Here is a 12,467-nt window from a genome sequence, read left to right as displayed (position 1 = left end):
ATATGCTCATATTACTATATCTGCAGGTCCACCTAGACAAGATAGGCTGGACAAACAATGTGAGAAGAAAATAATGGGACCAACAGTCCCAGAGGGACATGAGTGTGTGGGAGGTAGGGGAAGGGAAGAGATGTTGGCCAACCCAGGGACAAGGGAACAAGGAATGGTTCAAAACCAGTGGAGGGAGGGGATGGGAGGACTGGTAGGAGTGACCAAGGGCAAGGTAACTGAGAGGAATTACTGAAACCAGAATGAAGGCTGAACATGGTAGTGGGACAGATGGAAAGCATAAGGAAATAGAGGAATGGAATAGGAGTCAAAGGACATACATAGAAGCCTAAATACAGACATGTACATATGTAAATATATTTATGATTATGGGGGGAATAGACCTATGTGCATATATTTATAGGTTCAGTAGTAGAGTAGCAGGTGGACATTGGGCCTTGTCGCGCAAACTTCCTCAATACAATAGCACCTTGCTCAGCTAAACGGTCATTCCATGATACCCACCTTCCCGACATGATCACTGAAGACAGATGTGTGCATAAGCAAACGTGGTGAAGAATGCTGATGGTGCCCTGCTATCAAAAAGATATAGCGTCTGGGGTCTTAAAGGCTTGAAGACAAACAAGTGGCCATCTAGCTCAGAAGCAACAAAGCTCACAGAGAAGCACACAAGCCTAAGTGAATATGAGGTGTTGAAGGGATCAGGTAGCAGACACCAAAGAACAAAAACCATCATTGTGTGATCTCCTTCTCCACATAAACGCTGAAGACGATATGTGTGCATAAGTAAGTGTGGTGAAGATGGTTGATGGTGCCCGGCTATTGAGAGATATAGCGTCTGGGGACTTAAAGGCTTGGAAGTAAACAAGCGGCCATCTAGCCCAGAAGCAACAAAGCCCACATGGAAGCAGCACAACAACATGCGTGATCATGAAGGGCCGAAGGGACCAGGTTTCAAGCACCAAAGGTGTGTGGGGGGTGGAAATCATATCATCATAAATGAGGGGAGTGCATGATGGGGACTCCATGCCCATCTGTAGACAACTGGACATCCCTTGCAGAGGGGTAGTGGGGAGGAGATGAGTCACTCAGGGTTCAGTGTAGCAACAATGAAACTCACAACCTTCCTCTACTTCTTAAACGCTTCCTCCCCTCCAACTATCATGATCCCAATTCTACCCCTGGTTAGCCCAGAGGATGCACAGCTGCACAGCGGTACAGTTGAGATCTGGAAACACAGGGAATCTAGGACAGATGAACCCCTCGGGACCAACGGTGAGAGTGGCGATACCAGGAGGGATGGCGAGGGGTAGAAAGTGGGAACCAATCTCGGGGATCTACATATAACCTTTTCTCTGGGGGATGGACAACAGAAAAGTGGGTAAAGGGAGATGTCAGGCAGTGTAAGATAAGATAAAATAATAATTTATAAATTATTAAGGGTTCATGAGGGAGGGGGAGGGAAAAAAGGAAAATGACCTGATTCCAGGAACCCAAGTGGAAGGAGAATTTTGAGAATGATGAGGGCAATGAATGTATGGCTGCTTTTCTCAATTGATGTATGTATGGATTATGATAATAGTTGTATGAGCCTCAATAAAATGATTTCTTTAAAAAAGTATTCAGTAGAAATGTTTTCATTTTGGGTCTTCAAATAACCGAAAGCCAGAAACGTATGCCACCTATATTGAATCTGCTCTGATACAATAAGCTTGAGGGCTTCTCTGCACTTTGAAAGAAATCCAAACGCTGCGATTACAACATTTCTTGGACTTCAAGCCTCAGAGTCACAGCTAAGAAACAAGGAAAAGAATGAGAAGTTGAAAACTCATGGAATGCAGCTGCTACCCTACGAGTGTCACAACTCTATCTAATAGCATCCAATGGGCTCCGTACAAGACGGAGCTGCGCACTAGCGAGCCTAGCAGCCAACATTTCTCCTGAGTTCATGATCCAGTGGTTACCCCGTTGTGCACATTTTACAGTATTTAACATTTCCCCCAGGTGGCCCATGGGTCTTGTCTTAAATTTTATCATTCAGACACACGTTTTCTGTCATCTAAACATTTGTCTTTTTAAAAAGAGAAAACGTTTTTAAAAAATCATTTTATTGGGGGCTTGTACAACTCTTGTCACAATCCATACATACATCCATTGGGTCAAGCACATTTGTACATTTGTTGCCAACATCATTCTCAAAACATTCGCTTTCTACTTGAGCCCTTGGTATCAGCTCCAGAAAAATGCGAGAAAACCTTTTTTAAAGCATAAAAGAAATGTATTGCTATTCTTGCATGCTGTGGCTTACATTATAGGTAAGCTTGTTTTGAGAAAACTCCAATTTACCAAAAAACCCACATACAATTCATTTAAATTAAGACTTATAAAAATAGTTTCGTGTTCGGGTTTTTTTTTTGTTGCTATTTTATTTGTTTATTTCCTTTAAACAAATATCCTAAACTTATAAACAAGTATTCTAACAAGTATAATATGATTACTGCTCATACCACTACATAACCAGTGAAAATGATTTTAACTAAACATAGTTATTAGATAGTCACAGTTTGAGTATATTAATATAAATAAATTTGGAAATACTGTAAGGACGAAGGAAGATTTAAGAGGTTGTGGTTGTGTAGTTAACACAGATTTAAGAAATGTGTTTTTAAAAACAGCTTAAATTACATGTCATGGCAAAAAAATAAAATTTGAGCAAGCAGAAATAGTGGGAAAACACCCTAGTTTTATACCATCACATTTTCTAATTGCTTGGTAAATTTGTAGAACCTTATTTTTTTTTCGAAGTGTGGCTCGGAGTCTTTATTGATCGGTAATGGCGAGACAAGGAGGTATGACCGCTCCCGCTTCCGAAGCGGCGTCCAAAACCTAAGCGGCAGCCTCGGAAAGAGCCTTATTTAAACAAAGAAAGATAGAAAATCGCTCTCCTCGTGCGACAGTTAGCCTCTCCCATTCCCATGCAGTCCCAGCCGCATTCCCCAAGACACGATGGTGAAGGTCGGAGTGAACAGATTCGGCCGCATTGGGCACCTGGTCCCCAGGGCTGCTTTCAATTCTGGCAAAGCGGATATTATTGCCATCAATGATCGCTTCATTGATCTGAACTACATGGTCTACATGTTCCAGTATGATTCCACCCATGGCAAGTTCAATGGCACCGTCAAGGTTGAGGATGGGAAGCTTATCGTCAATGGGAAGGCCATCTCCATCTTCCAGGAGCGAGATCCCACCAACCTCAAGTGGGGTGAAGCCGGTGCCGAGTATGTCGTGGAGTCCACTGGTGTCTTCACCACCATGGAGAAAGCTGGGGCTCATGTGAAGGGCCAAGGTCACCCATGACAATTTTGGCATCGTGGAAGGACTCATGACCACAGTCCACGCCATCACTGCCACCCAAAAGACTGTGGACGGCCCCTCTGGGAAACTGGCGTGATGGCCGTGGGGCTGCCCAGAACATCATCCCTGCATCTACTGGTGCTGCCAAGGCTGTGGGCAAGGTTATCCCGGAGCTGAATGGGAAACTGACTGGCATGGCCTTCCATGTCCCCACCCCCAATGTGTCCGTCGTGGATCTCACCTGCCGCCTGGAGAAAGCTGCCAAGTACGATGACATCAAGAAGGTGGCGAAGCAGGCGTCCGATGGTCCCCTAAAGGTCATCCTGGGCTACACTGAGGACCAGGTTGTCTCCTATGACTTCATCATAGCACCTTTGATGCTGGGGCTGGCATTTCCCTCAACGATCACTTTGTCAAGCTCATTTCCTGGTATGACAATGACTTTGGCTACAGCAACAGGGTGGTGGGCCTCATGATCCACATGGCCTCCAAGGAGTAAGAGACCCCCTGGACCACCAGCCCCAGCAACAGCACTAGAGGAAGAGAGGCTCTCAGTTGCTGGGGAGTCTTTGCCCCAAATTCAATCCCCCAACATACTGAGAATAGAACATCAGAACCCCCTGAAGGAAGGGGAGGTGCTTAGAGAGTCCAACCTTGTCATGTACCATCAATAAAGTATACTGTACCCAGCTAAAAAGAAAGAAAGATAGAAAATGCTATCTATTTCTGATATGTTGTCAGGAGAAAGACATCATGTTTGATCCAGTTGAGGGTCAGCAAAGGAGAGGACGGCCCTCAGGAGCTGGACTGCTTGACAGAGTGGCTGCGACAGTGGGCTCGAGCAAAAGGACAGTTTTGAAGATTGGGCAGTATTTCATTCATCAGAACAGACTCTGTGGCACCTAACAACAAAATCAACTTGTATTTCACTATCTTCTCTCTCCCTAACTGACATTTTTTGCACTTAACTTTAGAAAAAGCAAAAGTTAATCACCTCCTTAACTCTTCTCCTAAACAATACAAGGGTAGGGAACACTTTACTTCCATTCACTTCTCTCCTGACATATTTGCTACAATTATGAATTTTAGTTCTATCTTTAATTATTATATCATTATTGTCCTATTATCATGGTTTATATGTGAGCATTTAACACATGATTTATATCAAAACATATCATTAAAAAATTTGATATTAATTGACTTATGCATTATTTTATCTCCCCTTACATTTTCTAAGCTATTAGTGGGGTGAAGCTAGCTGGCTAAAATAAATGGTAGACCTACATTTCAACAAGTGTGCCAGGGCTGTATGCTTTCACCTTACTTATTCAATCTGTACGCTGAACAAATAGTTCACTGAGAAGGGAACTCTATGAAAATGACACAAAATAAGGATTATAGAAAGTTTGTTAACAACTGCAGATGCAGGCATCACAAGCTTGACTACTGAAAAGGACAGACGACAGCCTTCTCTCAGGAAGACCTCAGTGGAAGGAAACACAAGTCTTCACAACTGGACCAGCAAAAAACATCCTGGCAAAGGATTTCATTATACTTAGATTCACAATCAATGTCCATTGAAACAACAGGAAAAACAATTTTTAATAATAAAAGATTTTTAATAAAAAAATACTCACTGCATTTGAGCAAATCCGCTGCACAAATTATCTTTAAACACAAAACCAAAGATGTCCCATTGAGGACTAAGGTATAACTGAGCCAGGCCATCCTATTTTCAATTGCCTCATAAACGTGTGAAAGCTAGACAGTGAATAAAGAAGACTGGAGAAGACTGATGCATTTGAATCATGGCTGGGAAAGGATATTCACAATATTATGACCTGCCAGGAGAACCAACAAATCCATCTTGTAAGAAATAGGGTCAGATTGTTCCTTAGACGTGAGGAGGGTGAGACTTTGTATCACATACTTTCAAAATGCTATTGGGGGGGGGGGGGGTTCAGTCGCTGAAGAAAGACATAAGGAAAAGTGCGAGAAAAGGAAGGCCCTCCGCTAGATGCACGGACACGGTGGCGGCAGTAACGGCCTCAAAGACAACCACAGTAAGGGCGGCCCCAAACCGGGCAGGTTCGCAGCAGACGCTGGGCTGCTGCTGGAGCAAGGACTGATTTGACCGCACCTACCAACAGTCTTATGATACAAACATAAATTTAAGAAGTCAAATGAAAGCCAAATGGTAAATGTCGAACAATATTATGAAACCATTTTATATAAAATTAATTCATTAGAAAAACAGAGATGAATAAAGTATTATTGCAATTATTATAATACTGAGTTACAGACAAGGAAATTACAGCTTCCAATGTCAGAACAGAGTAATATGAAATAAAAACTATCACAAAGGAATTTTGACATAACAGATGGGATATCAGAATGAGTCATACTGGTTATTCTAACAGAGTGCGCTAAGTGACATAACTACCAGACTGCTCCTTCAAATTTAACTTAATTCCCCCAATCTTCAGAGCATTTCAATATATCTTTGTCTTCATTAATAAAATCAATCCAATCACTACAAAAATCTGACTCTCTTTATCAAAAATAACTAATTAAGATATTACAAGGATCATTCAAAGTGCCCTATATTATCCTCTTACCATGATTCTTTCAGTTGAAAAGAACAGAAATAAAATTGGCTTTTCCCATCAATTTTAAGTGACAGGATCATTTCTGAAGAATAAGATAAAAATGGTAGGCTCCTCAAATGCTCCAACAAAAGATTACATTTGAAAGGATTACAAGTGCATAAAGACTACCAGTATTCAAAGCAAGAATGGTTTTCTTTATTATTTAGAAAACAAGCATTAAAATAAAACCTCATTATCTACCACTGGAAATATTACACCTCCAACTATGATAATGAGCAATTAAAAGGAAAAGAAAGTATTAAGCATCAATATATTGACTGTGGTTTATTCCGAATTGTTGAGAACTGTTTTACAAAAATATATGTAAAAGTATACCAGCTAATAAATGCAGGCAAAATGATAGCGTTGGAAAATCCACAATTTGAAAACTTTAAAAGTAAAAAAAAAAAATAAGTAAAATGTTGTTTCAGAAAATAAGACAAAATAATGTTTCTGATTGCCGCTAACGTGCATAAGCAGAGCCCGTCTCTAACCTACAAACAGTTAACAGCCTCGCATTATTCAGGGAGTCCTGGTAGCACAGTGTATTAGAAACTGGGCTGCTACATCAGGTTTGGCAGATGGAATCCAATAGTCACTGTGGGAGAAGATGAGGTTTTCTGCTCCCACAGATTTACAACCTCAGAAATTCAAAGGGGAAGCTCTACTCATCCTGTAGGGTCGTTATTAATCATCACTGACTCAATAGCAATGGATTGGGTGGGCTTTTTGTGGGGCAGGGGGCATTATTCCAACTGGAAAAATTAAGGAGACAATCTTATATAATATGCTGCTAGGACAAAAGTGATGGATGCAGTATTACTTATACAGTTTTTGCATTTAGTCTGAACCTGTCCAGGCTAGACTCAACTTCCATTTAAAGGACATCCAGGGGATAGAGTATAAAGAAAATAGTATCATACTGGGGAAAAAATAGCGACGATTCCAGAATATGGACAGAACAACTGACCTTAACACTTTTTTTGATAAAAGAATCTAAAGGGGGAGGGAGGAGCTTGGGAGTGGAGAGAGAGTAGAAAAAAATGAGGGCTGATACCAAGGGCTCAGGTAGAAAGCAGGTGTTTTGAGAATGATGATGACAAAATATGTACAAATGTGCTTGACACAATTGATGTATGTATGGATTGTGATAAGAGTTGTATGAACCTCTAATAAAATGATAAAAAACGAATCTAAAGAGACATATCAAAATAAAAGATGTGAACCTTAATTAGAATATGACTTGAAGCAGTCATTAAACTTATTTGGACAGTTGGAAAACTTTAAAACATAAACTGAATATTAGAAAATATTACAGAAGGCTGGATGGTAGTTTTGAGAACATATAATTAGTTATAAAAACTAAATGGTAAAAAAACTTACCGCTTGCATTAAAAGCCATACAGCACACTGGTTTCTCATGAGCAGGAAAGTGGGCCACAATACCATCACTGTCCGAGTCCTCGCTCACAAGCACCTGTGCAAAAAAATTGAGGACAAATGGAAGCTGAATATATTCTGACAGACAAGTGAGCTTGAAGAATATGCCCAACTATTTCACAATACAACTAACCAATTTTAAAAAACACACTCTAATGGAAGATTGTTCTTGTCAGGAGAAAGTGAGAAAAACACTTGATGAATGAAGGAGAGCATGCTCCTTGTTGTTGGTTGTCATTGCGTCCATTCAGATTCCTCATGACCCCATGTGCAACAGAAGGACACACTGACCTGTCCTGTGCAACAGAAGGACACACTGACCTGTTCTGTACAACAGAAGGACACACTGCTCTGTCCTATACATCAGAAGAACACACTGCCCTGTCCTATGCAACAGAAGGACACGCGGCCCTGTCCTGTGCAACAGAAGGACACACTGCCCCGTCCTGTGCAACAGAAGGACACACTGTCCCGTCCTGTGCAACAGAAGGACACATTGCCCCATCCTGTACAACAGAAGGGCACACTGCCCCGTCATGTGCAACAGAAGGACACACTGTCCCGTCCTGTGCAACAGAAGGACACACTGCCCCGTCCTGCGCAACAGAAGGACACACTGCCCTGTCCTGTGCAACAGAAGGACACACTGCCCCGTCCTGTGCAACAGAAGGACACACCGTCCTGTCCTGTGCAACAGAGGGACACACTGCCCTGTCCTGTACAACAGAAGGACACACTGCCCTGTCCTGTACAACAGAAGGACACACTGTCCCATCCTGTACAACAGAAGGACACACTGCCCAGTCCTGTTGCAGTCACTGTGTCAATCCAGAGTTTTCTCTTTTTGTTACCCTCTGCTTAACAAGCATGATGTGCTTGGTTTTTAACATGCGCCCAGCATGTTCCAGAAACAGTTGATGTAAGTGGTAAGAGGGGTAGTTTAGTATGCTATATTAATCTTAATTAATAACTAGATGTGGCTAGTGACAATCATAATGGAGATTGCAACTCCAGAGTAACCACTAATTAAACAGTAAGAGATTACTTAGCTTGTAAGTCTACAGAAGAGAGAAATTAATCATTAAAAAATGCTATCTAAATAAAGCCTAAAGGCAATCTTTATTTTTTTTCAAAAGGCAATCTGTAAAACATCATTCAAAGCCAATCCTTCCACTATTGTCAATTTTAGCTCCTTTTTGACCCCGTGGGAAGAAGAGAGCCGCCCCAGGGGGTCTCAAAGCCTAAACTCTGTATTCACAAGCACAACACAAAACAGTTCACGTCACAAAGACGGGAAAGGCTGTACAACACGCTGAACATAACCGACATCACTGAATTGTATGGGTAAAACTGGCTGGAATGACCCGTTTTATCATATGTATCTTATCACAATTGTTTATAAAAGATACACTCAGAACTATGAGGGAGATTTTTAAAGTTTATGGGAAAATGGAATAGAAAATTAATGACATTTTCTTAGAACTTTTTTAATCCCCTCCTTACTTTTCCCATCTCTTTTGCGTTTTACAGGTTACATAGACCTTTAAAACCTAGTCTTCCTAAACCAGCTGTCAACAGCATTACTCGTGCCAGTTAGCATGCATTGGAATCTCATGGCAGAGTGGAACTACCACGGTCCCTGAAGTTGACAACAGCTGGGACTTTTTATAACCACATCACCAGACCTTACAAGCTGTGCCTCTGGATGGAGTCAAGTTGCCAACCGTGTGGTCAGTCACTGAATGCTTAACCATTAGTGCCACTCAGGGACACCCTTTTGTATTTACATGAGACAGGGAGTTCCGTCTCCCTGGGGGTCCATCACACAAAGCTCCCAAGGCAGGCCTCTGGGTCGGGCCACTTTCACTCTTGCTCATCTTTGCTCCTGCAGTTACCACAACAACGGAGGCTGCTGTCATGCAGTGGGAGCTGTGCCTTTGTTTACCTGGTACCTTAAAGTATGACTGTGCACCTCTTTGCCTCTGCTCTATCATGCCGTTCAACTGTCAGTAAGGAAGACTAACAGACATGTCTGCTGGTGAGACAGTTCTCTCCTAGTCACATGGTTATTTTCAGATTTACTGTGAGGAAAGGCATTCAGAGGAACTATATTCCTGAAATAGTGTGACTGTGTTCTGCATGCTCGAGAAAAAAAAATGGAATAGTATCCTAACGTCTGACTAGATTCACATAATTAAGCATTAGATATGAACTTTTGTCTTTTCACTTATCAATTTCTTCATCAGAATAAAGTTTATTACTATCAGCACATATGGTCAAACACCTTCCATTTGCTCTGTGAATTACAGACAATGAGAAACAGTTAACTCATAAGAAGGAACTTTTCAAAACTGCTATTTTAAGTAGCCCAAAGACACGACAGCTACAACAATGTACTGAAGTCTGCCATCGTTCATGAAGGTTTTGCAGGACACAACCACCGAGCATGCTCTTGCAAATGGGGTTCCAACGAGTCAGAATAGACAGCAAGAATTCTTTCTATATTTGGGACACAGTTCCTAAGCAGATATTTATGTTGCAAATACTTCCTGATTCTGTGAATTGTCTTTTCATGTTAGTTCAGTTTAAAGATATAAATATTTCTTCCATATACATTGAACCCTATATCACATGATGGTTATAATTTTTACTTCTTATATATAATCTATAAAATTTATGAAAGAAATTATAACCTATTATATCATCTTATTTTTGTCCAATACGTTTTCTTCTTTCCTTTCTCAAGTTCCAAGCTGTCTTGCATGAATGGACACAGCGGCTAAGAATGGGCTCAAACATAACACCTGTGCGCTGGTTCAGGAATGCGGCGCTGAATGAACACGAACAGGAGCACACCCAACAGAGCCTACCGCAACAGTAGCAGCAACAACGCTTTTCTTCTGAAAATCATTTCCTTGGAGAACTTTCATTAAGCATTATTTAGTAGTAAATCTGCTAATAACAAATTCACATAAAAATTATACTTTCCTCGAATTTATTTTGTTTCCATGTGAATCTCTATTTTACTAGATATGGAATTTGGTGTCCATGGTTCTTTCTGTTCAGCGGTTCATAATTTGTAACAATACAACCAGTGTTCCTTTGATACTGTATTTCAGGTACATAAGAAGCCACCATGAGGGGAAAGCTGAGTGACGGGCATATGGATATATTTGCACCCTAGTAGCCTATAATTATATTGGAAACATTTTTTATTTCTCCCATTCTGATAATAAATGTTACCTGGGTAGTTTCACTTTCAATTCTCTTACAATGAGTGGAGAGAGCCACAGAGAGGGACCAATTGCACATGTTTCCTTTCTCTTCCTACTCCCCCTCCCCATTTTTTTCTGGGAGATATTTATTCTTGTCTTTTACCCTTTGTTCTACTTGATTTTTACAAAATTCACTTTCCTTTCCTTCTCATCTCTCCTTATAGAAGCAGTCGTGTTATATGGATCATTTTCCGCTGCTCTGTCGCTTTGCCTAAAACATCACACCATTAGGTGCTAGAAACACTCAAATACAATTTCCCTGAGACATAATCTATACTTACCACTAACTAGGCAGGCTGAACTCCTAACGGTGTATTGACAACGTGATTATTCAAAACTAAGCAAAGCAGTTTAATTCACAAAAGATAAACTCGGTTCTATTGTCTGAACAAGAAAATAGACAATAATCATTAAATTATTATGACTAACACTGGCTTTTAGGGCAAGAAAGAGCTCAAGTCTATATCATCATTCTGCAATCTTTTCCTTTAATTACAGATGGCTCCACCTTGCTAACTAGTAGTCTCTGTCCATTAGGACTTCAATTATGAAACCTGTAGAGGTAATTATGCCACGCCACGCAACTTAGCCTAGTCAAGAAATGCTTTTAAATAAAACACGAAAGTAACACAGATAAAAATGGACACAAAGTCAATCAAATCCATTCTGTGTTAATGCAGTTACTAAACAATGAGCCTGTCATCATAAAATCAACTTAACATAAGACATATGAGGAGTCAAATTTTATATACCACCATTGTAAACATGAAAATATCTTTATTAAAGGCTCAATGGATTTAAACAGCAAAAGTCAATGTAACATCAGCTTTATGACCTTAGATATATGGGGAAAAGAAAAAAACATTACAGCTGAGGTCAAACATCAGTGAAAAGAGCTAAAAGTGATAAATCTACGACATTAAACACTGCAATCTTAAAACCCACGTCATACTCCAACTGAACTATTAATCAGAGACAAAAATGTCCATCTGACAAAAAACAGATTCACCTTAATAGAAGAAAGATGGACAGGGAATATTGGTGCTTTAAAATGTACATGGCAACTTTCCTCTCATAGAAATGAGTTTATTTCCTATTTTATAGATTTTTCCATAATTAAAATTTCTGAATATACAGTACAGATTAGGATAGATTATACTTCCTAACCAAAAACAGAAAATATAATTTCTTTTATGTTGAACAACATGAGAGGAGAACATAAAAAAAATAACATTTCAAAGATTTCTCTTTTCGAACACATCTTTCAAATATTTTAAGTGTTCCTAAATAGAGAACCAAAGTGTTTCAATTCCATCATGGCAACCATTTACGTATTTCCATTCCCTTAACTCACCTACTGAAAATTCTGATTTAAAATCACAAAAAGTTAATGAGGAACAGGAATGAAGAAAATCTACATAAATGCTTTTATTAGGTTTTTAATTATTTTTATTTTTCTTCTTACATATTTCTCTACTGAAATATAATGAAATAAATTTATATGAGTTTTGCCTCTTGATGTTACAAAAAATTAATATATAACATTTTTCTGTTCATAATAACAAATTTCTGACAACAAATGCTATATAGTTAACAAACTTACAGTTGTCAAACTAAACAATGTTGATAAGGTTTATTACTTCACAGCAAATTTGGGTGGCCTTGTAGGTAAATTAATTAAGAATTAAGAATCAAAGGTCAAAAGAAAATATTTTTGGTTTTAAGACTCATAAAACATTAA

The 12,467-nt window shown here is 39.7% G+C and overlaps 1 protein-coding gene across 10 annotated transcripts in view; it reads right to left on the bottom strand.

Annotated features, from left to right (window-relative positions):
- Positions 1–12,467, bottom strand: part of BCAS3 (BCAS3 microtubule associated cell migration factor) — a 553,715-nt gene that overhangs the window by 395,257 nt on the left and 145,991 nt on the right. For all 10 annotated transcript variants that reach the window (XM_075561479.1, XM_075561480.1, XM_075561485.1 and 7 more), the window contains exon 13: positions 7,395–7,488. In XM_075561479.1, the coding sequence (XP_075417594.1) occupies positions 7,395–7,488 (94 nt within the window). The remainder of the gene's footprint in view (positions 1–7,394; positions 7,489–12,467) is intronic.

Source organism: Tenrec ecaudatus, chromosome 10 (genome assembly GCF_050624435.1).
Source record: "Tenrec ecaudatus isolate mTenEca1 chromosome 10, mTenEca1.hap1, whole genome shotgun sequence".
NCBI lineage: Eukaryota > Metazoa > Chordata > Mammalia > Afrosoricida > Tenrecidae > Tenrec > Tenrec ecaudatus.
This window is presented reverse-complemented; position numbering and strand designations above follow the sequence as displayed.